The sequence below is a fragment of the Pipistrellus kuhlii genome, unplaced genomic scaffold (assembly GCF_014108245.1).
Source record: "Pipistrellus kuhlii isolate mPipKuh1 unplaced genomic scaffold, mPipKuh1.p scaffold_m20_p_57, whole genome shotgun sequence".
NCBI classification, from domain to species: domain Eukaryota; kingdom Metazoa; phylum Chordata; class Mammalia; order Chiroptera; family Vespertilionidae; genus Pipistrellus; species Pipistrellus kuhlii.
Genome location: NW_023425559.1, coordinates 1,429,733 through 1,455,785, shown reverse-complemented (window position 1 = coordinate 1,455,785; position 26,053 = coordinate 1,429,733). Strand labels below are relative to the sequence as shown.

The 26,053-nt window shown below is 72.5% G+C and overlaps 1 protein-coding gene across 11 annotated transcripts in view; it reads right to left on the bottom strand.

Annotated features, from left to right (window-relative positions):
• Positions 1 to 2,086: 2,086 nt before the first annotated feature.
• KCNT1 (potassium sodium-activated channel subfamily T member 1) overlaps positions 2,087 to 26,053 on the bottom strand; it is a 34,030-nt gene continuing 10,063 nt past the window's right edge. For 2 of the 11 annotated variants that reach the window (XM_036416814.2, XM_036416805.2), the window contains exons 2-32: positions 23,744 to 23,785; positions 20,801 to 20,880; positions 20,188 to 20,287; positions 19,666 to 19,722; positions 18,918 to 18,966; positions 18,795 to 18,854; positions 18,326 to 18,400; positions 18,133 to 18,216; positions 17,774 to 17,868; positions 17,005 to 17,185; positions 16,446 to 16,610; positions 15,948 to 16,084; positions 15,550 to 15,613; positions 15,374 to 15,482; positions 14,843 to 14,951; positions 14,065 to 14,214; positions 13,404 to 13,636; positions 12,845 to 13,070; positions 12,124 to 12,229; positions 11,660 to 11,832; positions 10,661 to 10,732; positions 10,201 to 10,335; positions 9,996 to 10,107; positions 9,637 to 9,738; positions 9,244 to 9,327; positions 8,778 to 8,903; positions 8,551 to 8,571; positions 7,484 to 7,805; positions 6,319 to 6,381; positions 3,063 to 3,147; positions 2,087 to 2,968 (exon numbers count right to left, since the gene is read on the bottom strand). In XM_036416814.2, coding sequence (XP_036272707.1) covers positions 2,848 to 2,968; positions 3,063 to 3,147; positions 6,319 to 6,381; positions 7,484 to 7,805; positions 8,551 to 8,571; positions 8,778 to 8,903; positions 9,244 to 9,327; positions 9,637 to 9,738; positions 9,996 to 10,107; positions 10,201 to 10,335; positions 10,661 to 10,732; positions 11,660 to 11,832; positions 12,124 to 12,229; positions 12,845 to 13,070; positions 13,404 to 13,636; positions 14,065 to 14,214; positions 14,843 to 14,951; positions 15,374 to 15,482; positions 15,550 to 15,613; positions 15,948 to 16,084; positions 16,446 to 16,610; positions 17,005 to 17,185; positions 17,774 to 17,868; positions 18,133 to 18,216; positions 18,326 to 18,400; positions 18,795 to 18,854; positions 18,918 to 18,966; positions 19,666 to 19,722; positions 20,188 to 20,287; positions 20,801 to 20,880; positions 23,744 to 23,785 — 3,538 coding nt within the window. In that variant the 3' untranslated portion in view covers positions 2,087 to 2,847. The remainder of the gene's footprint in view (positions 2,969 to 3,062; positions 3,148 to 6,318; positions 6,382 to 7,483; positions 7,806 to 8,550; positions 8,572 to 8,777; positions 8,904 to 9,243; positions 9,328 to 9,636; positions 9,739 to 9,995; positions 10,108 to 10,200; positions 10,336 to 10,660; positions 10,733 to 11,659; positions 11,833 to 12,123; positions 12,230 to 12,844; positions 13,071 to 13,403; positions 13,637 to 14,064; positions 14,215 to 14,842; positions 14,952 to 15,373; positions 15,483 to 15,549; positions 15,614 to 15,947; positions 16,085 to 16,445; positions 16,611 to 17,004; positions 17,186 to 17,773; positions 17,869 to 18,132; positions 18,217 to 18,325; positions 18,401 to 18,794; positions 18,855 to 18,917; positions 18,967 to 19,665; positions 19,723 to 20,187; positions 20,288 to 20,800; positions 20,881 to 23,743; positions 23,786 to 26,053) is intronic. The other 9 variants (XM_036416811.2, XM_036416807.2, XM_045573862.1 and 6 more) reach the window with 8 other exon arrangements.

Here is a 26,053-nt window from a genome sequence, read left to right as displayed (position 1 = left end):
GCAGGCATTTCCTCTGGACCTTCAGCTCCATAATGATCTTGACGTTTCCCTACCTTCTCCCATGCCTCTATTTACCTCTCCTTCCTCAGAAAACCATGGGCAGGTTTTACTCCGAAAAGCTGTTCATACCTCACAGCACAGCTCCAAGCACAGCCCCAAGCATGGACACGAGTACGTTCTCTCCCTGCGATCCCCAGTTTCCGTGTTAGACCTAGCTAGTACTGAACTGCGCTCCTCACTTCCTTGTTGCTTTCTGTGCGTGTTTCCCTGGAGCATCCTTTCACCCAACAACCGCCGTTCCCCGAGCTCAGACCCGCGCTGGGCACCACATGTGCCGCACCAGCACAGCCAAGGGTTCTGCAAGCCTGAGAGAGGGCGGCGAAAGATGTAGAAAAGACAGAGCCCTAGGTGGTATGGCTCAGTGGATAGGGCCCAGGCCTGCAGACTCAAGGGTCCCAGGTTTGGTTCCGGTCGAGGGCCTATACCTTGGTTGCAGACACATCCCCAGTAGTAGTTGTGAAGTAGGCAGCTGATTGCTGTTTCTCTCCCTTTCCCTTCCTCTCTAAAAAAACAATAAAATATATATTTTTAAAGAGAGACAAATATAAAATAATCTGAGACTTGTCCGAGGCTTACCCCTATAGCCACTCCCCGCAGGGGCTGACAGCCTTTCCCAGGGACCTGCTCCACCCCGGGAGCCGGCCTCTTCCAGCCACGTGGGCGGTGGCAGCTCCTATCTGTCCTCTGCCCGTCCGTCCTGGCCTGGCCTGGGGTTCTCTGGGGGACGCCCCCTCTGGGCCTTCCTCGATGTGGTTCGTCCCCCAGGTCGGCCTCTGCAGCCCCAGGGGCTGGGTGGCCACCCCTGAGGCCCTGGACTCGGCCAGGCCTGGGGCTGCCGTCCAGATGGGACCGTGCCCTTCCCGGCTCAGCGCTGGCGGCCAGAGCCCAGGGAAGGCCCTACGGCGCTGAGGCCTCTGGCGGACACTGCAGGGCCTGGTGGACGGGCTCAGCCAGGGCCCTCTGGGTGCTTCTGCCGCCCTTGCTGGGGACGGAGGGGCCTGGCCAGCTCTGGGCTGGGAATGCCAGGAAGCGCCCAGCCCCAGCCCGCGAGGTCCCGGGCAGGTGGACTGACATCCTGGACTTGGAGCCACTCGACCGCCGCCTGGACCTCAGGCCCCAGCTGGTGTCCACCCTGCAAGATGGGCCCGCCCAGCCCTCAGGGCCAGGAGAGCCTGCAGCTCACGGGGTCAGACCTGAGCCACCAAGGAAAGGCACCTTGGAGGCATTCCATGGGGTGCACCAGGGTGGGAGGGGTGCCTGCCTCTGGGCTGTGGGCTCCGGCTCTAGGACCGGCTCCTGCAGCGCAGGCAGCCTCCCTGAGTGTCTTCACCGCCCCCTCCTTGGCCCGCGTGCCACTCCGTGTGAGGGGAACCCAGGTGACTTCCCAGGATGCGTGGGGGTTGGACCCCAGGTGGAGTCCCCTCCCCCACAGGGACCTGGGGCAGGAGTGGGGGGCTCTGCTGCAGGTGATGGCACCAGAGGGGACTCAGGAGCCCTCACCCCCCCCCCCGGGCTGGGCCTCAGGCTACCCGCTGCGCCCGAAGCCTCACGCCACCCATCCTGGCCCCTCCTGAGGCCCCTGACTACTCGGGGGCCTGCAGCCCTCCCTCGGGGTTGGTCCCTCTCCCACCCCCACCTGGAACTAAGTTGGGCTCGTCCCTTGGCAGCTGGGCACACCCTGAGCAGAACCTGGGTGCCGGTGGCCCGCACATCCCCCCAGGCAGCCCTGTCCAAACAGGCTGCACCCAGCACACAGCTGCGGGCAGTGCCCGGTCCCTGTGCCCACCCCTGGGCTGGCCAGGGAGCCCTTCGTTCCCCTGCCTCGCTGCCCGGCTGCCGGGACCTCATGGGCCCTGCCTCCTGCTCCGGGACCCGGCCAGGGGCGTGTGCTGGGGGGGGGGGGGCGTCCCTGCGGTCCTGGGCGGGTGGAGCCAGAGCAGGTGTCTCTAACTTCCAGCGGGGCAGCTGGGAGGGGAGACCAGGCCTGGAGCGTGAACCACCGGGGAGCCGGACAACCAGGCTTGTGTTTGCAGAAAGCATCGTTTAATGGAAGGTTCCGGCACGGACCCTGCAAACCTGTCCGTCGCAGTCACGGGGAGCCTCGGGGCACCTGGCAGGCGGGCACCCAGGGCCCGCCCTCGGAGAGAAGGCCTGATTCGGCCGGTTGTGCTTCAGATTAGGATTAAAGGGCATCGAGCGGGGGGGGGGGGGGGGGGGTCCACCCGGTGCCCGCGGGGGGGGGGCGCTGCAGAGTCCGTGTGAGACGCCTCTTCCCTCGCCCCCGTCTCGGCTGCGAGAGCCTGATGAGTCCTGGGCCCTTCTGGGGGGTCTCCTGGGGACCCCACCTCCCTCCACGCATCCAACACGCTGTCTCCCGGTGGATCCGGGGCCCCTGTGCTTGTTTCCTGTGGACGGGGCTCCGGGCTGCAGGGGCTGGCGCTCCGCCCGTGACCTGGGCCCTTGTTCCTTGTGCCCGAGACCAGGGGCCCTCGGGGGAGAGCGTGAGGACGGGCTCGGTGGGCGGCGGCTCTCCCTCCTGCGAGTGAGCGTGGAGGGCGGCGTCTGCAGCTCGCGCCCCGCACCACACGCGGTCACAGCCGCGTGGCACGTTCGTGCAGACACGGACCGTGAGCTTCGTAAAAACGTTAAAAAGGCTTCCCGCCGGTCTCCCCCGGCCAGGAGGCCTCCTCTGCCGGCTCTGGCGAGCCCCGGCGGGCAGGCGGGCGGCCAGCCCTGGGCAGAAGGTGCCGCTCATGCATCGTCCGCGTGCCGGCGGGCGGGCCCGGCTCAGAGCTGCGTCTCGTCACGCGTCTCGGGGCTGCAGGAGGCCAGCCTGTGGCTGCAGCTGTTGTGCCGGCTCTGGGCGCCGCTGGGCACGTGAGCCAGGGGGTCGCAGCGGATGAGGTACCTGCGGGGGGCGGGGCCTGGGTCAGCGCCGCCCCTGATGGAGGCGGCGGCCAGCGTGCCGGCCGGGTGCCCGGCGTGGAGGGACGGGCACTCACACAATGTCGTTGGGCTCCAGCCTCGTGTCGGGCGGTGGGTTGATGAGGACGTAGGAGAGGGTGTTCTGCTGGTCGTTCATCTCGTCTGCAGGGGAGACAGGGCCCCACGGCCGTCACCCCTCGGCCCGGAGGAGCCAGCCTCTGCCAGCACGGAAGCCCCCCAGCCTTCCCGGCCATCCCGCCCGAGCCTCAGCCTGGCAACTCAGCCAGGACTGTCCCCCTGGGCACCGGCCCCGGCCCCAGCCGGCACAGGGGTCCCCCCTGGACACCGTCCCCGGCCCCAGCCGGCACAGGGGTCCCCCATGGACACCATCACCCAGCCAGCACAGGGGCCCCCCCTGGACACCGTCCCTGGCCCCAGCCGGCACAGGGGTCCCCCATGGACACCATCACCCAGCCAGCACAGGGGTCCGCCTGATGGACTCTGGCCCCCAGCAGGCACAGGGGTTCCTACTGATGGACACCGTCCCCGGCCCCCAGCAGGCAAAGCTGGCACAGGGTTCCCCCCGGACACCGTCCCCGGCTCCAGCCGGCATAGGGGTCCCCCATAGACACCGTCCCCGGCCCCAGCTGGCACAGGGGTCCCCCTGGACACCATCCCCGGCCCCAGCCGGCACAGGGGCCTCCCATAGACACCGGCCCAGGACCCAGCCGGCACAGGGGTCCCCCATGGGCACCGGCCCAGGCCCCAGCCGGCACAGGGGTCCCCCATGGGCACCGGCCCAGGCCCCAGCCGGCACAGGGGTCCCCCATGGGCACCGGCCCAGGCCCCAGCCGGCACAGGGGTCCCCCATGGGCACCGGCCCAGGCCCCAGCCGGCACAGGGGCCTCCCATAGACACCGGCCCCGGTCCCAGCCGGCACAGGGGTCCCCCTGGACACCATCCCCGGCCCCAGCCGGCACAGGAGCCTCCCATAGACGCCGGCCCCGGCCCCAGCCGGCACAGGGGCCTCCCATGGACACCGTCCCCGGCCCCAGCCGGCACAGGGGTCCCCCCTGGACACCATCCCCGGTCCCAGCCGGCACAGGGGTTGGCCCTGAGGGGCAGCGGCACCGGCTCCTGCCCACACCCAGCCGCTTGCTCAGCCAGAGCAGCCAGCGTCTCACAGATGGGGCAGCCCCAGCAGGCACCGAGCACACGTGCACACACACCTGCCCCTGCACACACTGTGGACACTTGCACACACCACATGCCTCTGCACACCTGTGCACACGTGACCCAGTCCTGGGCTTGTCCAGCCCCCAGGGCCCTGCTCCTCCTGCTCTGAGCTCCTCCTGCAGCCCCACCGGCTCCCGCGACCGCCAGCCCAGTGGGACCCCTTGGCTCACGCAGGGCCTGTGGGGGCACCATTGGCGCCCCACTCCCGGGTGGCTGTAGGTGGGGCCGCAGGGTGAGGCTGGGCTCCAGAGGAACACCATCACCTCACAGGGGTCTCCTGGCCACACACACAGGGGGTTGGGGGGTGGAGGGCCCCAACCAGGTGGAGCCCGAGTCCCCTGCATGGCTGTGGCCGCATTTGCCCACCGGGGGCGTCTGAGGGCACCTCCTCCCCAGAACGGCCTGCCCTGGTGGCCTTGCCCCCCCTTCCGGCAGGAGTGCACGGTGGACAGGCCGGACTCCGGGCGAGGGGACGGACCGGATGAGGGGACGGGCTGCAGTGTAAACTGGAGCCTGCAGCGTGAGGGTCCGAGCCCCAGGCGGATCCAGCTCAGCGGCTCCCGGGGCGGGGGACGGGGGCACGGGGGACCTCGGCTGACACATGTAGGGCCCTTGGGGGATCACCGGGTACCAGCCTCCAGTCCCTTTGCCCAACAGCCACACTCTCTTCCCGAAATCCTAGGCCTGGGCCCTGGGGCGGGCGCGGCCCGGTGCCAAGTGGGTGTCTGTGCTGAAGGCTGGGCCAGGAGCTGCTCCCGGCCCGAGCACCCCTCAGGCCCACACGGGGGGCGGGGGCTCAGGAAACACCACCTGGTGACCCCCAGTGACCCTGCAGGGCGGCCACAGCAGGGAGCCCCGGCAGGAAGCGGGGGCAGGGGGGTCGTCAGCCCCGTTTGTGGGAGCGACACTGGCCTGCAGCTGCCCCCCCCGGCCTGCAGCTGCCCCCCGGCCTGCAGCTGCCCCCCCCGGCCTGCAGCTGCCCCCCCGCCTGCAGCTGCCCCCCCCGGCCTGCAGCTGCCCCCCCCGGCCTGCAGCTGCCCCCCCGGCCTGCAGCTGCTCCCCCGGCCTGCAGCTGCCCCCCGGCCTGCAGCTGCCCCCCGGCCTGCAGCTGCCCCCCCGCCTGCAGCTGCCCCCCCCGGCCTGCAGCTGCCCCCCCCGGCCTGCAGCTGCCCCCCCGCCTGCAGCTGCCCCCCCCGGCCTGCAGCTGCCCCCCCGGCCTGCAGCTGCCCCCCGGCCTGCAGCTGCCCCCCCGGCCTGCAGCTGCCCCCCCGCCTGCAGCTGCCCCCCCCCGGCCTGCAGCTGCCCCCCGGCCTGCAGCTGCCCACCCCGGCCTGCAGCTGCACCCCCCGCCTGCAGCTGCACCCCCAGCCTGCAGCTGCCCCCCCCGCCTGCAGCTGCCCCCCCGCCTGCAGCTGCCCCCCCACCTCGGGGCGCATCAGCATGGCATGAGGAAAAGCACGCGGCCTGTGGTGCCAATGCCGGCCCGGAGCCCGGAGCCCGGAGCCCGGAGCCCGGAGCCCGGAGCCCGGAGCCCGGAGGCTGCGTCCCTGGCCTGTCAGCTCCTGCACCCTGGACGGAGGGGCGCCCAGGGCCACGGGAGTCCCCAGGAAGGAAGGGGACTGGACGGCGAGGCTGTGGCCGGGGTCTCGGGGCCGGAGGTCAGCCTCCGCCTGCTCGGGCGGCCCACAGGGTCTGGGGGGGGGGGTCCGGCCCCCCTTCCAGGCCTCACCACGTCCACCACGATGGCGGGACCCTGGCCTGGGACCATCCATCTGGGTGCTTCCCACAGAGACCTGGGGAACTCGGTGGTCCGGGGGCAGCTGCAGGCCAGGAGACTGCCCTCGAGGTCAGTGCAACCTGACGCTCAGACAAGAACAGGGACAGACCGACCAGGACCCCGGAGCGGGTCCCAGCGGCCCCCGCGGGGGCGGAGGGCTGCCGAGGCCCCTGCCTGGGTGCCTGGGAGCGCGAGGCCCCTGCAGGGACCCTCCCGGTGGCCTCGCCCCCTGCTGGCCGCCAGGCCGCCCTCTGCAGAGGTGGGCGTGCCCGAGGAGGCGGCCCGTCCGTCCGTACGTCCGTCTGCCGGAGCAGAATTACCTTGCAAATATCCCAGGTTTACCCGATTCATGACATCACTGGCTGTTAAATTTGCTACATCCTCTACGGAACACACAGGAAGAGGGACAGACAGAGACAGAGAGAGAGAGGTCAGCAAGCAGCAGGCCCGGCTCAGCGGGGAGGGCAGCCGGCTGCACACGGGAGCCGGCCGCCTGGGAAGCGATGGGACCGAGTGGACGTCGGCTCCTCTGCCGGCTCCGTGGGCGAGGCCGGGTCGGGGTCACAGGGCCGGGGTCGGGGTGGCGGCTCCCCACGGCCGTGAGCACCACGCCCCCCGGCATCACTGCTCCCGGGAGGGGGGACGCTGCCAGCCGGGCAGGCACAGCAGAGGGGACAGGCCCGCTGCGGCTGCGAGTGGGGCAGGGCTGCGAAGGCCCCGAGGGCCCCTGACCCCAGACCCCGGCCTCGCTCCCCACAGGCCCAGGGCTGAGGACAGCCTGGCCCTCGTGCGCCCTGGGCGACGTGGACGAGCCCAGCCGGCGGATCCCGGGGGAAGGGCTCGTGGGCTGGCCCAGGAGGCGGGCGGCAGGAAGCAGGGGAGCGGGCAGCGCCGGCCGAGCAGTGCGGAGGCCCCGACGGAAGCCGACGCAGCGGCGGCCGGACGGCCCGGAGCGGCGGGCGGGAGCCGGGCCTCGGCCCCGTCACCAGAGGCAGCGTCCCCGGAGGGGGGAGGGGACGGGCTCCTGAGCCAGTGGGGCCGATCTCGGTGACGCTCACAAACGTCCCCCCAAACGAGCTGCAGAGAAGGGGGGCCCGGGCGGCGAAGGGGGGCTGAGCCGTGGGAACAGCCGTGGGTCCCACGGGGCCACGGCCGAGGGTCCTGCTGCCGCGCTCCGGCCGACGGTGCCCTGCCCGTCCCTGTTCTCCTCGCGGCTCCGAGGCCCCTGCCGCGCTGACAGCCTGTGCGTCTGACAGCCGGTCCCCGCCCCATCCTGTGCCCGAGGCTTTCCGGGCGCCCAGCCTGGCCTCCCTCCTGCGGCCTCCTGGCTGCTGCCCCTTCGTTGCCGGCGAGGCCCCGCGGGCGGGATCCGCCCTCTGTCTGGGCCGCGGCACCAGTGACAGCGGCGTGGCCTCCCGCCGAGGGCTCTGACCGGCCGCGGGGCCTGGAGCGGGCGGCCGGCGGGCGGGCGGGCACTGGGCTTACCGTAGCCCGTGGTGGGCAGCCCCAGGTGCTTCATGCGGTTCTTGACCAGCTCGGACAGCTCCTGCCGCTCGGAGCGCCGGGACAGGCTGAGGCGCTGCTGGCTGATGCTCTCGGCGGCCGCCCGGGCGCCCTGCCTGGAGCTCCTGCGGCTCAGCCGCCGGGCCCACTGCAGGCTCTTGCGCCGCAGCAGCGGGTGCTCGGCCGGGTCGCCGCCCGCCGGGTGCCGGCCGTGGGTGCTGCTGCCGGCCCCCGCCCGGCCGCCCCAGGGCCCCTTCACTTCCTGCGTGTCCTCGCAGTCCTCCATGCTCACCGAGACCTGGGACTGCCGAGGGGCAGTGAGAGCTGGAGAGCGGGGACCGGGGAGGGGGCCCGGGGGGCGGGGGGCGGGGGTGTGAGGCTGGGAGGGACGGGGAGCCCAGGGCGGGGGTGTAGGGCCGGGGGGTGGGCACGGCTGGGGAGCCAGCTGGCTGATGGGAGCACAATCCCAGCCTCCTGTGGGGACCGCAGGGCCCAGGGACGGTGCCTTCCTCTCTGTCTGGGGGCGTGAGGCTGAGCCCCCTGCAGGCCTGTCCGCCGTCAGCTCCCTCACCTCTGGGCCTCGGTGCCAGGGGGCCCCGCCTCTCTGTGCCTCAGTTTCTCCACTTTGTGGGGCAGGAGAAACCAGAGCATGGTAGACTGGGAAGCACAGGGCCTGTGTGTGGGGCTCAGTGGGTGCATGGGACTCTGGATGATGTGGGGACCCCCACCCGGCCAGCACCTTCAGAGGCAGAGGGCTGGGGCTGGGGCAGGGCGGGCGGTCCCTGGGCTTGGGGCCACGGCGTGATGTGCAGGTGGCACATGTGGCTCGGCGGCCCGGGCTCCCCTCCCTGGGCCTCGGTTTCCCCGTCGGCACAGGAGGGGGACGCCTGAGCTCAGGGCTGCTCCGTGGCCACACGTCAGGACCAGCTTGTGGCGCTGCCCGGGGCCTGCACCGCCAGGGCCAGCAGGTCTGGCCGCCGGTGGGTCGGCTCAGGCCGGACTCCGCCGACGGCAGGCGCCTCGGGGGTACGCCCAAGGGGGCTGCTCACCTGGACTCGGAGGTCGTGGGGCTGCAAAGGAAACGGGAGCCTGGGTGCCTGGGGGTGCTCTCCCCCCAACTCCGCCCTCCCCCTCGCCCACTGCTGTTCTGGGGAGGCACAGCCCCCCCAGGTACCCCATGCAGAGGCCCCCGGGCTGGACCCCCAAACGCCAGCGGAGACGCTGAGCTTGGAGGCGTGCTGTCCGGCTCGGGGTCCCCCGGGTCCCGCGCACCCACCTCCGTGGGGAAGAGGTGGCTCTGGGTGCGGTAGACGCCGATGGGGATCTCGGCACTGGAGGAGCAGAGCTTCTGGAAGAGGCGGCCGTAGGTGCCAATCCACAGGTCAGCCTCCGTGATCTTCATCTGGAGGGGGGGGCGCCTGAGCGGGGGCACAGCTGAGCAGGGGGGGGGCTGAGCGGGGGGACAGCTGAGCGGGGGGGGGGCGCCTGAGCGGGGGCACAGCTGAGCGCGGGGGGGGGGGCGCCTGAGCGAGGGCACAGCTGAGCATGGGGGCGGGGGCGGCTGAGCTGGGGCGGCTGAGCGGGGGGACAGCTGAGCGGAGGGGGGGAGGCGCCTGAGCGGGGGGGGGGAAGGGGGGGCTGAGCGAGGGGGGGCTGAGTGGGGGGGGAGTGAGGGGGGGCTGAGCGGGGGGCAAGGGGGCCTGACCCTGTGCCGCCTGGGTACCCCTGGCCCCGTCACTCACGGCGCAGAGGTAGCCGGAGCCGGGCGTGGTGTCCAGCCCCAGCAGCAGCCTGGTGATGGAGATCATGTAGTCCTTCACGAAGGACTGGGGGAGGGGGGGCGAGGTGAGGCCGCAGCGCCCCCACCCGGGCCCCCGACCCCAACACGCCCGCAGGCCCCCAGCCCCGGGGCCCGTCCCGAGGGCTCGGCCAGCCAACCGCGCGGAGGCTGCCTGGCTCGTCCCTGGTTCACCGGGGCAGACGGTCAGAGGGGCCTGGGAGTGAGTCCCCGGGGCTGGGCAGGGCCGGGGCACCGGGGAGGCGGGTCCCTCAGAGGGGAGGACGCTGGCGGAACTCAGGGGCCGGGAGAGTGGCTGCGGGCCCCTCCCTCTCCCCCCCCTCCCCGCCCCGCTGACCTGGTACAGCAGCGTGTCCAGCATGCTGATGCTGAAGACGCGGCCGGCGGCGAACGGCAGGCGGAACATGAAGGCCAGGTTGGAGCCGTTCTCCCGCTCCCTCTGCGGGGAAGGGCGGCTCAGGGGGCTGGGCCCTCCGCCCAGGGCACACGCGTGTGCAGGCGTGTGGGGTGTGCGCCCGTGCGCGGTGGGTGGTATGCACGCGTGTGCGTGAGCAAGCACCAGCTCCGTGTCCCGCCGGTCACATGGGGGCCCCAGCTCGGAGCGAAGGTGGGGCCGTGGGAGAAGGGGGCCTGGGGCAGTGACGCCGGCCGTCACCCCCCCCAGTGGCTCAGCGACGGCGGGCGGCAGGGCCTCACCTTCTCCAGTTTGGAGAGAGCCAGCGAGTAGCTGTCCTTGGCGCGGAACTGCATGAACCGCATGTTGGAAGGGTGCGTGAGCTCCGTGGTGATGCTGAGGCTGGGGAAGAGGCTGTGGGGGAGGCGCTCAGCAGGGCGGCCGGAGGGCTCGGGGCCCGGGGCCCGGCCCGGCGGGCAGGCCGCCCCCTGCAGCGCGCGGCCTCACCGGAACATGGTCTGCACGTTGACGATGGTCTTGGCGTCGGCCATGTAGTCCTCCTCGGCGCTCATGGTGCTCTCCTTGTCCACCACCACCAGGTTGTCGGCGTAGATGATGCCGCACTGCAGCAGGCTGTCCAGGCTGAGGCCACGCGCGTCAGAACGCCCGTGCACCTGGCCCCTCTGCCTCCCACCCGGGGAGGGGCAGGGAGGGGAGGGGAGGGCAGGGAGGGGCGGGGAGGGGAGGGGCGGGGAGGGAGGGCAGGGGAGGGGAGGGCAGGGGCGGGGAGGGCAGGGAGGGGCGGGGAGGGAGGGCAGGGGAGGGGAGGGCAGGGGTGGGGCGGGCAGGGGGGGCAGGGAGGGGCGGGGAGGGGCGGGGCGGGGCGGGGAGGGAGGGGAGGGCAGGGGAGGGCAGGGGCGGGGAGGGGAGGGAGGGCAGGGGCGGGGAGGGCAGGGCCCAGCCTCACTTGTCCATGGAGCCCTCCATGTAGTACACCATGGGGAAGCAGCAGATGGCCTCCAGGAAGTGGTGGTCGGGCCTGGGGGACAGCAGGTCCTGCGGAGCCGTCCTGGGGGGCAGGACTGACAGGCAGGGCTCCTGGGGGCCGGGGCCTCTGGAGGCCAGTGGGCTGTTCCTTTCTCTTCGGGGAAACCGAGGCCTGGGGAGAGCTGGGGGCTTGCCCAGGCCGGACGACAGAGTGGACCGGGCTCCGGGCTGCCCGGCTTCTGGGGGGTTCCTGGGGCTCACGTGTGTATGGGGGGAGGGGGAGGCACGGAACATGAGATAAAACGGACAGTTATCGAGGGGCTGAGGGTGTGAGAGCCCGAGCCAGTGGGAGCTGGGACACTGGGAGGGGAGCCAGGTGGCTGGGAAAGAGCCAGGCGGCTGCAGGTGGGAGCCGGCGGCTGGGGGGGAAGCTGGGGTGGTGGTGGGGGAGCTGGGCAGCTGGGGGGGAGCCGCGTGGCTGGGTGGGGAGCCGGGGTGCTGGGGGGAGGAGCCGGGGTGGTGGTGGGAGGAGCCGGGCAGCTGGGGGGGCCGTTCCCTGGGGGGAGCCGGGCGGCTGGGGGGGGCCGGGCGGCTGGGGGGGGGCCGGGCGGCGGGGGGGCCGTGCGCTGGGGGGGGCCGTGCCCTGGGGGAGGCCGTGCGCTGGGGGGGGCCGTGTGCTGGGGGGGCCGTGCCCTGGGGGGAGCCGTGCCCTGGGGGGGGCCGTGCGCTGGGGGGGGGCCGTGCGCTGGGGAGGGCCGTGTGCTGGGGGGAGCCGGGCGGCTGGGGGGGAAGCTGGGGTGGTGGTGGGGGAGCTGGGCAGCTGGGGGGGAGCAGGGCGGCTGGGGGGGGCCGTGTGCTGGGGGGAGCCGGGCGGCTGGGGGGAGCCGGGCGGCTGGGGGGGGCCGGGCGGCTGCGGGCAGCCGTGCTCTCCCAGGGCGGTGCCCTCCGCCGCCCCCTCCTGGCTGGCCCGCGGGCCTACCTGTTGTCCAGCAGCAGCACGATGGGGTTGAGCTCCCGGCGGGAGCGGTAGTAGGCCCTCAGGGGCACAATGAAGTTGTACAGCCCGTTGCCCGCCGTCTCCGCCGACACGATGATCAGCTTGTTCTTGAAGCCGTAGGCCTTGGCGTCCTCGTAGCTGTTGTGCTTGCAGCCCTGGGGAGGGGGCGGCGCTGACCCGCGGCCGGGCCAGGCTCCCGGGACCCCCCGAACCCCCGGGGCCAGCGAGGACCCGAGGGCCTCGGCGCACACGCGTTTGGAGGTCGGCTCCTGGGCCGGACACAGGTCCGGACTTGGCGTGTGAGCTGCCACCTGGGAAGACCCGCCTCTGGGTGGACAGGGGCGTGCAGCAGGGACGGGAGGGCCACGGGAATGAGCAGCAGGGCGCGGGCCGGGGTGAGGGGTCAAGGTCGCCGCGGTGACGCCCGTGCGGCCGGCCGGGCCTACCTTGTCCAGCCGCAGGCAGCAGAAGGGGGCCTTCTCGGGCAGCAGGTGGCACAGGGTGGGCGAGCTGCCGATGTAGGGCGAGTTGGGGGGGTACCCCTTCACGTACCTGGTGGACACGGGCGCCTCAGCGAGGCCTGCCCCTGCCCCGGGCACCAGCTCCCCGCACCCTCCCGGCCGGCAGCAGCGACCACCCAGAGCGCCAGACCCACGGCCGGGCCTGAGGGCAGCCCGGCCACCGCTCCCCGAGGCACCGGCTCTGCCCCCACCGGCCGGGCAGCGTCCTCCAGGACTGGGCGTGGCCACGGCCAGGGCCCGGCTGGGACGGACGGACGTTCAGGCTGCCGGACCCCGGCCAGTGGCCGAGCTGAGGACAGACGGACAGCAGGCAGGACGGCAGCTGGGCCAGCAGCCAGGCCTGGACGGAACCTCACCGAGGGCCCAGGTTCCGGTCTGTGGCCTCCGCAGACCGCACCGCGGAGCCCCCCGAGGGGGCCGGGCGTGGTGACGGGTGTCGGGTCCCGGTGGCTCTGCTGGGGAGCCAGGATTCGGAGCGCGCGGGGGAGGACGGGGTGCGACACAGCAGCGGTCACCAGCCTTCTGGAGCTCGGTCCGCGGACCACCGATCGGCGACCGCGGAGACACAGGACAGCCACCCCTCCTAGCCCCGTGGCCCCTCTGCTGCCGCCTCTTCCGGGCACCGCGGCCTCACAGCCTCACTCACTCCACCACCGACAGCCCCTCGTCCTCCGAGGGCATCGCCTCGTCCTCCGACTGGTCGCTCAGCAGGTCGCAGGGCAGCAGGGCGGAGCTGTCGGCCAGCTCCATGACGGGCGCGATGCTGGGCCGCCGGCTGCCGGAGCCGTTCTCCAAGGGCAGCGCCAGCTTGCTGCCCCCGTCGCCCTGGGCCGGCTGGCACTCTGTGTTCTGGAAGTCCATGGCCACTGTCCCTGGGACAGAGGGACGACTCGGCTGGCACGCCCCCCACCCCCGGGCTCTGCAGGGGGCAGCGGTCTCCCCAGGAGGTGGACACAGCCTGGCCCGGGAACCAGGGTCACGCCCACCTGCGCCACCCCAGGGGGGTCTGGGCCTGAGCCGTTTTCTCCCTCCTTACAAGGGGCCACGGGCCGGTGCAGGGTGGCCTCCGCCCCACAGACGTCGGACACCGACCAGAGAAGGCCCTGGGGCGGCAGGGGTGCCCCTGGACGGCCATGCTCCCGGAGGCCCAGGCTGGAAGAGCGGGGGGCCGGGCGGGGCCGGATGGGGGCCGGGCCCGAGCTCACCCACGGAGGCGATGATGCTGTGCACGGGCAGGCGCGAGGAGGCCTGGCCGCGCCCGGGCGCCCCCAGGCCGCGGCCCGCCTCCTCCTGCCGGAAGGTGAAGGCCGAGTTCTCCTCCTTGGTGATGTTGATGTAGAAGCAGGTGTCGGAGGCGGCCAGCGAGTGCCGGGGCCCGGGGTTCAGCAGGATGCTCTTGTTGTCCTCGCGCTTCAGCCCGATGAGGCACACGCCGTACCTGGGGAGGGCGCGGCTCGTGGGCCCGGCCACCGCGCCTGGGGCGTGGCCCAATCAACGCCACACAGGGGCGTGGCCCAACGGGGTCCACCAATGATGTGCAGGGGGCGGGGCTTGTCGGCTCCCACCAATACCATACAGGGGGCGGGGCTTGTTGGCTTCCACCAATACCATGCAGGGGGCGGGGCTTGAAGAGGCCCCACCCAGCGGCCTGCCTCCAGTCCACTCTGCAGGGCCAGGACCTTGGAGGCCGGGGTTTGGGGCCCTCCCCTCGGGTGTGGGGCCCCTCCCCTCGCACTTGACCGATGACCCAAGGTCAGAAGTGGAGGCCATGGGGGGTGGACCCAGGCCAGATGCAGACTCTGACCGCCAGCCCCGCCCTGCCGGGACCCACAGACACAGGGCCCCCACCCCACCCCCGGAGCCTACTTCTTGTGCGCGTGGAAGGCTGCGTAGGTGAAGCTCTTGCCCTGGTACTCCCGGAAGAACTTGCTGTCGCCCATGCGCACGTGGTACACCTCGTTGCCGGAGCAGCGCCCGTACATGCGCTGCCACTGCTCCGGGGACTCCTGGCCCTCCCTGCAGGGGCGGGAGACCTGGCCAGCCCCTCCACCGCAGCGCGGCCGGCCTGACTGACCCCTCCTGCCTGGCTGGCCCCGGAGCCTGCGGGGTCACCCGGCTGACTTTGTAAAGCCGTACACACGGGTTTTTAGGGGACCCCGAGATGTCTCCGGGTCCAGGCCGCGTCCTCCTGCCCTGCCTGGGCCCGGACCCAGGGCTGCTCAGATCCCTATCAGGGGGACCTCAGTCTGGTCTCCCCAAAGAAAGGACAGCAGCCTGCTCTGTCCGGCTCAGCTGGGATCCCCCCCGCCACCACCTCCCCACCAGGTACTGTGACCCAAACAGCTTTGCCCCAAAGCCAGGCCCTGCCAGCGGTACTGGGTCCAAATGCAGTTCTCCTGGCCGCTACGCCCGCCCCTGCAGCCACCGCACCCTCCTGCCCTCGAGGGGCCCAGCCTGGAGCCCCCAGCAGTCCCCAGGCATCCCCCCTCCCCAACCTGGCCGCTCAGGGTCCCCAGCACTTTTGTCCTGAGCGGCCTGGCGTCCTCAGCTGTGATCTCCCCACAGCACCGCCTGAGAGGAGACCCCTGCCGCTGCCCGGTCCCTCTCCATCACAGCCCCCGCCCCGGTCTCCGGGGGCACTCACTGGCCACGGGACGTGTGCACCAGCAGCGTGATGAGGGTGGACGTGGCCGGGCAGATGCAGTTCAGGGCCAGCATGGCGTACTTGCACTCCTCCTCACACACCACGTGGTCTGCGGGCGGGACGGTCGGTGGACGCCCCCAGCCCGCACTGCGCCCCGATCCCCGCTGTGTCCCCCAGGCGCCCCCCAGACACCCACGGGGGTGCTCAGCAGCACACCTGCCTCCCTGCCCTGGACTCCTGACCTCACTGCCCTCACTGCCCTCACTGCCCCCGCCCTGGGCTCCTGCCCTCACTGCCCTCCCCGCCCTGGGCTCCTGCCCTCACTGCCCCCCCGCCCTGGGCTCCTGCCCTCACTGCCCCCGCCCTGGGCTCCTGCCCTCACTGCCCCCGCCCTGGGCTCCTGCCCTCACTGCCCTCCCCGCCCTGGGCCCCCAGCTGCGGCTCGGATCCCCCAGCCCCCTCCCTCCTCCGTCCCAGGAGGAGCAGCTGCCCGGTGCCCACGGCGCCCCCCCTGGCCCCCCCCGTCGGTACCGGCGAACTTGACGTGGAACTTGTTCTCGGGCTTGAGGATCTGCACGTAGAGGGGGCAGTTGGGGGCGAAGTCCTTGACTGCCCAGGCCCGCAGGATGGTCTGGTGGTCCTGGGGGCCGGGAGGGGGCGGTCAGCGCCGGGCGGCGGCCGGGCGGGGACGGGGGCGGGGCACTCACCGCTGCCGTGCGGTCCACCTCGTTCCGGCTGCTGAGGATGAAGCAGGCCTCACCGTTGTCCATCCTGCGGGGCAGACGCCTGAGCTGGCCCACCCGCCGCACGGCCGCCCGCCCGCCCGGCCGGCCATGGGGGCTCCGGCGGGGCTGGGAGGGGCGGGCCCCGCCGAGAACCCACCTCCCTGTGCTAAGGACCTGCCGGGGGCCCTGACTGCGGGGGCCCCTCCTCTGTGCCCCACTAACCCAGGTGGGGCTGGGGGGACACTGAACCCCGACCACCAGCCTGTCCCCTCCTGGGGTGACCTGTAACCAGGTCCACCTCCCCCCTGCCCCCCCTCCCATCCCCTCCGAGCCCCTCCCGGGCCCTGAGGGGACGGTCCCGGGCCGGGCGTGGGGCTCACTTGGCTCGCATGAGGTCCTGGTCCTTGAGGGCCGAGCCCTGGAGGTAGATGACGCGCTGGGCCCAGAGGGGGATCTGCAGGACGCGGCGCACCTGGATGTCCATGTCCGTGGGGCACAGGATGACCACATAGTAGTCCTGCGGGCGGGGGTGTGGGCACGGGCACGGGTCAGCCCGGCCCCCCAGCCCCACCCTGCCGGCCGCCCCCGGTTCCCCAGACCCCCCCAGTGTGAGGCCCCGGGCAAGGGGTCAGCCTGGCCCCGCCAGCCCCCCAGCCCCACCCTGCCGGCTGCCCTGCTCCCCCAGCCGCCCCACCCTCAGTGTGGGGCCTGGGCACGGGGTCAGCCCGGCCCCCCAGCCCCACCCTGCCGGCCGCCCCCCGGTCCCCCTGCCCCCTCCCCAGCGTGGGGCCTGGGCACGGGGTCAGCCCGGCCCCCCAGCCCCGCCTCGCCGGCTGCCCTGCTCCCCCAGCCGCCCCCACGTGGGCCGGCGGGCGCACCTGGAGCCGGGGGTGGGCGTAGAACTCGTTCAGGAAGTCCATGAGCAGGTCGATCTTGAGGGAGCTCACGCACAGCACCACGTGCTTCTCCGTCTGCGCCCGGTGCCGGCTGTAGTTGCCCCCTGACTTCTGCCGCTCCATCCACAGGTACACCAGCTCCTCGCACTGCGGGGGGAGCCGGTGAGCGCCGGGGGCCTGGGGGGGCCCGAGAGGCCCGGGGGCACAGGGCCCGGCTCCGGGGGACGGTGCTGTCAGAGACGGCCCTCTCCCGATGGGCCTCGGTGACGGGTGTGATGGGGACGCGCCGGCACGGGCAGGCATGCCTCACGCAGTCCCACGGCTGCTGCTGCACCGGCAACGGCGCCTGCCTCCCAGCCTCGGACGCTCTGCCCGCCCCGCCCCCACGCAGCCCGGGTCCCGGGGGAAGAGCACAGGGCAGCCCTCGCTCTCCACACTGAGGACCTCACATCCCGGCTCTCCCGCCCCTGGAGGGAGCTCACCTGCAGCAGGACCACCCAGCCTCGCTGCCCCGCACCCCCGCCCGCCCCGGGGGGCCCACCTGCAGCGGCAGCACCACGAGGGCCACGCAGATCATGATGACCACCAGCAGCTGGGACGGCCAGATCTTGGGCGTCACGTCGCCATAGCCCACGGTGGAGAAGGTGACGATGCAGAAGTAGAAGGAGGTCAGCAGCGACAGGTTCTCGCCCGCCCGCTCCAGGTGCTGGATGCCGCAGGTCCTGCCGGCGCGGGCGGGTCAGGGGGGCGGGGCCTGGCCCGGAGCCCAGCGCAGCTCTGCCCGCCCACGGGCCTGCCGCACCCAGAGCCGCACCCAGAGACGCCAGGACCCCTCTGCCAGGTGGCTCCCCGAGACCCTGCACAACGCACCAGGTGTGGACGCAGAGCCGCATGGCGGAGGGTGGGCCTGGGCAAGGGGGCCTCCCCCCCTCTCGGGGCCTCGTCCCCACCAGGAGGACAGAGTGGGGTGCTCAGACCCAGTGCGGCTCGGAGCTGGACGGTCCCTCCCAGGGCCGCCCCCAAGAGGTGCCGACGCAGGGCCTGGGCGTCAGCACACACACGGGGCAGCGGGCACCGGGCTGGGGACCCACCCTGGGTGCATGGCGGACAGGCCGCCGGGAGGGAGGGGCCCCCCGACCGGCCTCACCAGCGCCAGGCAGACGTGAGGTGCCGGGTGCCCCGCCTTGCTCCCAGCTGAACCCAAGGGGCCAGTCCCAGCACTGAGCCGCCTCCTGCGGCCCCGTCCTCCGCCATCGCCCCCCAGGCCTCCCGCCCGGGCCCGGCCCTGCCCAGGAGGGGCGGTGGCTCACCCGGTGAAGACCAGGCACAGCAGCGTGCAGAAGAGGATCAGGACCTGGTTGAACATGGCCGACTGCGTCCGCAGGATGGCGCGGTGGAAGTCGTTCTGTGGGCGGGCGCGGGGGCGCCCGTTTACAGTTAGCACGGGGGCGGGGGGGCGGCCAGGGCCTGGCGTGAGGGGGCACAGCGGGCGCTGGCACTTCGCGGCGTGCACCCGCCTGGGCCCTCCGCGAGGGCCTGCTGGTGGCCCGGGGGCTGGGCCGGCGGTCCTGGCCGTGCCCGCCGCCCCTGGCACCTTCTCGCCCCCAGCCCGCCCCCGGGCGGGAAGGGCGGGTCTCTGGGTGCGGGACGGCAGCTTGGGGCAGCTCACGATCATGTTCTCCAGCGCGTGCTTGGCCAGCCAGCAGTTGAGGAACACGGGAATGAAGAGGTTCCGCAGCGGCGCCCAGAAGATCTGCGGGAGCCGTCAGGGGGTCGGGGGTCAGGGGGCGGGGGTCAGGGGGCGGGGCTGGTGTGGGGCGGGGCCCCGGGGGGGGGGCGGCCGGCTCCGGCAGCTCACCCACCGTGATGATGAAGGGCAGCGTGTTGATCATCTCCAGGACGAAGGACACGCGGAAGATCTGCTCCCAGATGTTGCCCTGGGAGCCGGGTGGGCAGGGTGGGGAGAGATCAGCCAGAGGTCAGAGGTCAGAGGTCAGGGTGAAGAGACCACCAGAGGTCAGGGCAAGGTGGGGAGAGAACAGCCAAAGGACAGGGCGGGGTAGGGGTTAGAGGTCAAGGTGAGCTGGGGAAAGACCAGCCAGAGATCAGGGGTCAGAGGTCTGGGTGGGGTGAAGAGAGATCAGCCAGAGGTCAGGGTGGGTAGAGTCAGAGGTCAGAGTAAGGTTAGAGGGTCAGAGGTCAGGGTGAGGTTTGGGGTCAGAGGTCAGGGTAAGGTTGGGGTCAGAGGTCAGGGTGAGGCTGGAGGGTCAGAGGTCAGTGCGGGGTAGGAGGTATAGGTTAAGGGCCAGGGGGAAGGGGGGCGGCACGCACCTTGTAGCTGAGGTAAATGAGCAGCATGGTCTCCAGGAAGCTGATTGTGGCCACGACGACCTGGGGGAGGGGGCGCTTAGCGGGGGCGGGGCCGGCTGGGGGGGCCGCGCCCCTCCCACTCACCTGGGTCACCCACAGGGCCATCTTCCGCTCCACCCACAGGATGGGCGCCCTGGGGGGAGAGAGGTGACTGGGGGCGTCCAGCCGGGCCCTCGGAGAGGGGGCTCCGCCTGCGTGGTGGGGGCGGGCAGCCTGGGGCCCGCCCTCCTCTCCCGCCCCGGACGCACTCCCGCCAAGGCTGCAGGACGGCGCGGGGCCCGGGGGCGGCCGTGGGGGCCGGAGCACCGGGCGCCCCCAGGCAGGAGCCGAGGGCCGGGAGCCCTCCTCAGTGTGGGGGGCGGCGGGAGAAGGGCCCCCTCCGGTGGCCACGCCTGGGACTCGGCCCCTCAGGGACCCCCTGGCGCTGCCGACGGGCACCTGCTCCCTGGCTCAGAGCATCGCTCACAGGTTCTCCCCTCGCCCCCGCCAGCGGCTCAGGGGCAGGCAGGGTGCTGTGGGGACCCCTGGCTCTCCCACTGCTCCCGGGCCCCTCGGGGTGCCTTCAGGAACACCCCAGTCCTGCCCGCCGCCATGCTGACCCGGGCTCAGGGAGCCCCGGGGCCCCGAGCTGAGGCTGGGCACGTCCAGCAGCCTGGGCCACCAAGCCTCCGGCCACCCCCTCCCCCCGGCCCGCACCCTCTCCGCCCGCCCGCCCTCCCCCTCCCCCTTCCTACCCCCCCCTCGGCCCGCACCCTCCCCCTCCCCCCGCCCGCACCTTCCCCCCCCCCCACGCCCCTCCCTGCCCGGCCGCCCGGCCCCGGCCAGCACTCACCAGTTGATGGTGGGGGACGACTCGTTGAAGGTGTAGTTCTCCTTGGGGCAGCCCCAGCTGTGGAGACAGAGCTGGCTGGCCACGCCCCGGCCCTGAGGGCACCTGGAGCACGGGGTACCCTCCCCCCACCCCGCCACACCCCTGCATCTCAGAAGGGCAGGCAAAACTAAGAGGACACCCCCACCCCCAGGGGATGAGAGAGGGGTGCCAGGGAGAGCCAGACTCAGAGGCCGCTGGACGGGCCTGGTGTGCGCACAGGTGGCAGGGGGAACTCCGGGGGCCTTCCTGGAGGCGGAGGCACAGGCAGGGCCAGGCAGCAGCCATGAGACAGAGAGCTCGGCCCACAGCGCTGACCGCAGGAGGCTCGCCCTGTTGCTCCGGACGACGACCCTCCCAACCCAATGCCCACTCGGTGAGGGGCCAGGGGCGCGGGCGACATGCCCCTCGGCCCCGGACGGAGGGCGTCCGCCGGCCACGCCCACCGCCTCTGCCCCCGCGGCGGCCCAGCCCACGGCCACCCACCAGCCGATGCCCAGGGCCGGGTCGTCCAGCAGGACGCGCACGATGTAGAGGAGACACGTGAGCAGCTTCAGGGAGAAGTTGAACAGCCGGATCCTCAGGCCTGCAGGGGGCGGCCAGAGTGGGGTGTCAGGGTCCCCGACCACCGGGGTCCCCCGGCTACTGCTCCCCGCTCTGCACCCTGGACGGGGCGGGCGGCCCCCGGAGGAGCCGGGTGCCCGTGCCGCACCCTCCATGGGCAGGATGGGGGGGCTGGGGAGCACACCCATGGCCGGACTCGGGCTGACCCCTGCACCCTGCCCTGCACCCCAGGAGGGTCCAGAGGCCCAGCCCTGCCCAGGAAGGCTGAGACAGAGCCTCAGAGGAGTGGGGGCCGCACTGAGGGGCCCAGGGGCCCCCAGGGTAGGGAAGGGAGGAGGCTGGGCTGGCTCCCTGGCGGCCATGGCCCATACGGGGCTCAGCTGGGTCCCCACAGGCTCCAGGCCCAGGTCCTGCTGCATGGAAGGTGGCGTGGAGCCCACGCCCCTGGGCTCCCCCCACCCCCCCCCCGCCAGCCCCCGCCAGGCCCCTGCATAGCTGGACCCCTCCCCGGGACCCCCTCCCCGCACACACTCACTGGACCGCTGGTTCTTGATGAAGAACAGCTTCAGCCGCTCCTTGAACGTGTTCTCGTTGACATAGAACTCCACCTGGACCCTGCGGGCGGGAGGGGGCGAGGGCTCAGCCGGGGCGGCCACAGCCCCACGCACCGGCTTCTCCCGCCCTGGAGGAGCCCAGAAGACGGACGGACGGACGGACCGCAGCGGGGCCAGTGCCTCCACCTCGGAGGGGAGGCCCCAGCAGACCTGCCACGGGCCTCACACCCGGTGCCCCAGGCTCCCGGAGGCACCGCTTCCGGCCCAGCCTCACGGTCACGGCCAGCCACCGGGACTCCACGTGCCCCGTGCCCGTGGCGCAGGCTCCCAACACGTCACATCATCGACGCAGAACGTTCTAGAAGCCGCTGGCAGCTGCTTTGCTGGTGGTCCCGGCGGCCAGGCCTGGAGGCTTGCTGCACCAGCAGGAATGTCGGGGAGGTGGGCCCGTCCCTCGGGCTCACCTGCACCCCCAGCCGATCCCCAGACACCCCAGCCCCTCCCAGCGACCTGGAATCACCCCCCACCCCCGCAGCCCAGGAGGATGAGTCAGATGTAGAGGAGGGAGACTGTCTGGTCTCCTTGACAACGTCAGTCCTGCAGGTGGTGAGACACCGCCGTCCTGCTGGCCTGGTGAGGGCCTGACCGCCCCCAGATGACGGACAGCAGGTGGGACGGCCGGGGCGGCCCTGAGCGGGGGCGGGCGCACGGAGGCCCTGAGCTTCCCCCGGGATGTGGGGAGCACACACCCCGAGAGGCCAGCACCCGGGTGCTGGGTGGGCAACCTGCTCTGCGCTGGCACCGCCGCCCCCCACGTCACAGGCCGTCTGCAGCCCACGCAGGACCAGCCCAGGAACCCACAGCCAGCATGGGTGTCACCCCAGGACGAGGCTGCACCAGCCTCCCTCGGGGGGGGGGCAGCTGTGCAGGTGAGGCAGCACCAGTCCCACGTCACGGCCACGGCCACGGCCACGGCCACGGCCACGGCCACACGTGGGAACAGAGCCACGCTGCCCACGGGCCCTGGAGGTGGAGCCGGGCCACAGGGGCCACGGCTGGTCACAGGGCTCCAGGGCGGAGGACCGGGTGGCAGGGGCCCGGCCCCCTCAGGTCCTGGTGCAAGGGGGTCCCCCGGCCACACTCGGGGCTCCTGGGGTGGGGACAGCAGGACAGTCTCCCATAGGCCAGTGGGGTCCCAACTCAGAGCCAGAGGCCAGGGCACCCCCCTGCACCCTCCCTCCTTCCTGGGAGCCCCCCCCCTCCCAGCTCTGAACCCCTGAACCCCACCCTCTGTGGGTGCCGCCAGGAGCCGGGCATGGAGGCCCTGAGGGTCTGGGGGAGCCAGTCAAACGCCCTCCTCTCTGAAGTCAAGGCTAAGACAGCCTGTCGGCGAGGGTGGGGCGCATGCCCCACAGCCCAGCCTGTGTTCCTGGGGACCACCCGCCCGGGACACCCAGCCCGACGCATTCTCCCCCCGCCCCCCGCACAGCCCAGCCTCAGAGCGGAGCCCCCCAGGCCTCCCAGCCACGCTCCCCAGCCGTCCTGGCCCCTCCACGTCTGCTGAGCCCAGAGCTGGGACACCGAGGCAGACCGGGAAGCTGCACTGGCCGCCCCTGCCTCCTGCCAGGGCCGCCCCAGCCCCTTCCCACCCCACTCCCACATAGCCCACCCCTGCACGGGCTCCCCTGCCGGGCCCTGGGGGGTCAGGGCTGCCAGCCAGGACTAGCCGTGCCCGATGTGTCTGCTCCCAGGCCCCCTGCCCCACCCCCAGAACAGCGGGGTGAATGCTGGCTGACCCCTGCCCCTCGCCTTGGGCTGGGACCCCCTCTGGGCTGGGACCCCCCCCTCTGGGCTGGGACCCCCTCTGGGCTGGGACCCCCTCTGGGCGGACCCCGAGGCCTCGGCGGCGGCAGGATCCCCTCGACCTTCACACAGCGTCCCTCTTCCTTCAATATTTCATGAGCTGTGGCCGCCTCCGCCTCCAGCTCCACCACAAAGAGTAAGTCACAAACTCCCACGTTTGGCCAAGGGCACGGCTCAGCCCAATCCTGTCGGTGCCGGGCCAGCCCTGCCGGCACAGAGGACGCCGAGGAGCTGCCGGCTCACCAGGCTCACAGCGCCGACGGCAGGTCCAGGACCAGCTCCGGGCCTGGGGGCACCGGCCGGGCCCAGGGACGGGCAGGGACGGGCGGCCTTCCCCGGCCGTGGGGGGCCTGGCAGGGGTCTATGGTCCCTCTCTGCCTCTTGGGCGCCCCCTCAGGCCTGGCTAACAGCTTCCGGTGGAGGTAGATGAGATCGATCACCCGTGCATGTGGCCGGGGGCTGCACCCGTCAGCTCCGATGGTGCCGGAATCAGGGCCGATTCCGTCCTGTCCGACCCAACGCCAGCCACACCCCCCGCCCAGAAGAGGCGGCCCCTGAGCCACAGACCAGCGAGTGGCCGATGCCCACCAGGGGCTGTGGGAGGCGGGTGACGGTGGCCCAGCCGTGGCTCCAGGGCCCGTGGCGGCCACACTCACAGGACGGGAGCCAGGGAAGCACTGGGCAGGGAGTCCGGGCCCCCAGAGACCACACAGCCAGCGTCCCTGGAACGGGAGGTGGGGGTGCCCACACGGGGGGGGAGGCGGGAGAGGGCAGAGGCAAAGCGGGCCCTTCCTACGTGTCCGTTCTCACTCACTCATCCTCTCGCGCCCCCTCTGACCCTAACCCTAACCCAAACCCACAGACCTGGCGGGGCGGCCTGGGCACCTCGGAGGCCTCGGGGCCCGCTGGCCACGCCAGGCCCAGGCCGGTCTGGACCAGGGGTGCCGTCCGGCCTCAGCCCCACGCCAGACGCAGCAGCACCCACCGTGCGGGGCGGGCGCTCGGCGGAGACCCCCGGGGGCCGATCCGTCCCCCGCAGCCCCTCCCCTGCGGACACTTACTGAGACAGGGACGAGTCCAGGCTGAAATCCTCCACGGGGAGCCTGGGGACAGACACGGGCGCACACGTCAACACGGGGACGCGCGGGCGAGGCCTGGACCCCGGGCCAGGCGGGCACAGGCAGCGGGAGGGAGGCTGGGGGTGGGGGGCACGTGCCCATGCGCATGCCCGACCGTGCGCCCCCGGCGAGGGGAGACGGGCGGGGCAGGCCACGCTGGCGGTGGCCGCCGCCCTCGGTGCAGGCGCATGCACAGCCCCCGAGGCGGTGACGCCCGCCGAGCTGACCGCACCCCAGGGCCGGGCCGCCCGTCACCGAGCCGGCAGGTCCCACCTGCGTCTGAGTGCTCCCGGCCCCTGCTCCTCCCGGCCGGCCCCGCGCCAGGGACCCTGCGTCCAGGAGGGGGCACTGTCACCCTCACGGCACACCCGGGGGCCAAGGGCGGCCGGGCAGGCCCCACCAGGGCCGCGGGGTTCGAGTCGCGGCCTGGGCCGGGGAAGCAGCTGGTGGCAGCCTGGGGCTGAGACCCCCTCCTGGCCCCATCCCTCTTATTAAAAATATTTTTTATTGATTTCAGAGAGGAAGGGAGATGGAGAGACAGAGAAACATCCATGGATCAGCTGCCTCCTGCACGCCCCCCACTGGGGATCAAACCCGCAACCCGGGCCTGTGCCCTGACTGGGAATCAAACCGGGACCTCCTGGTTCACAGGTCGACACCCAACCACTGAGCCTCGCCGACCGGGCAGCCAATCCCCAGAGGCGGAGCCGGGCCCACGTGCACCCCGCCTCCCAGCCACACGCCCACCAGCCTGGGCAGGGCCCTCGGGTGGGCGGGCTCCCCCACGTGCCCCCAAATTCCGAGGCACAGGTGGGTGAGGTGTTGGCGGGTGGGGTGGGGTGGGGGCCGGGCACGGAGCACAGAGCCCAGCTGTGAGCTTCTGGGGGCTCAGGCTCCCTCTCGCGGGCCCTGGCACTGCCTGGCTCTGAGTTGGGGTAACAGGTGCCCCAGGGGCTGGCACATGCTGGGCAGAGCCACAGCCGGCGGCCTCAGGACCAGGGGCTTGCAGAGAGGGAGTGGGGGGGGAGGGTGCTGGCGGGGAGACCAGGAAGGGCCGTGTCCAGCTTCCTGGGGGGCAGGGCGTGTGCAGGTGGGAGGAGTCCTGCACGGAGGATGCGAGGCTGAGCAGGCTTGAACCCTGACAGGCTGGGGTCACAGCTCACCGGGAGCACTGACCCCAGAGGTGCTGGGGCACAGAGATGGCACCCCGAGGACCCCAAGACAGAACTGCCCGATGGGAGGGAGGGGCCTGAGGAGTCAGGGCCTCGCCTCTTGCGGCACCCACCCTCCACCTTCCTGTTCCTCGGGGACCCCCTTTCCCTGCCCCCACCCCGGCCCCATGCACACCCACAGGAGGGTCCCCACGGCCGCCTGGCCCTGCTGTGCCTCTCGGTTCCCCAAACTCAGCCCGGAGGCACCCTCCTCAGCCCTGGCTCCCGCCCGGAACCCAGGACCCACATCCCATCTCTTCGGTGTCCCCTTCTCACCCCCTTCCAGCCTCCCGGGTCCCCTCCAGCAATACCCAGGGAGCCCCTCACTCAGGGTGACTCGGGCCCTGGGAGTGGGGGCGGGGCACCAGGTCTTCCTCCAGCCTCCCCTGCCCTCCTCCCCTGGTCCTTCCGGTCAGTACCCCTGGCACTGGGCCCAGGGTTGTTGGGGGTCCCCAGGCCCAGCACAGCCCTGACGCAGGGGTTCACTGCTTGGCTGCTCCTCCCAAACAGGGTTCTTTTCCCAAAACCCAGCAGGGTGGGCAAGGAGGGCTGATGGTGGTGTGGTGTCCTGGCTCAGGCCCGGCGGGCACCTCCCTCTCCTCTGCTCACAGCGTGGGGAGGCCTCCTGGGGCTCTGGGCTGCCCTGGGGACCTGGGTCCAGCGAGCCGAGACCCTGGCTGCTTCCAGAAGGCCCCAGGCCTGCAGGACCGGGCAGCTGTAGGAGCCGTGGCCGCCGCGCCCCAAACAGAGTGCCCTCTCCTGCCCAGGTCACGGGGGAAGCGCCATCAGACCCGTCCCTAAAGCAAAGCCCTGCAAGCCCTCCTCTGCTCAGAGCCTGCCGTGGCTCCCTACTGCGCCTGTCACAGTGCACGCCACCCGGGGAGAGGCTGAGGGCACAGGCTGCAGGGGACTGGGCTGCAGGGCACGGCTGCAGGGCACAGCCAGCAGGAGGCTGCAGGAGGCCATGGGGCACCAAGCCACAGGGCACAGGCTGCAGGAGGCGGCAGGGCACAGCGGGCTGCAGGGCCCAGGGGGCTGCAGG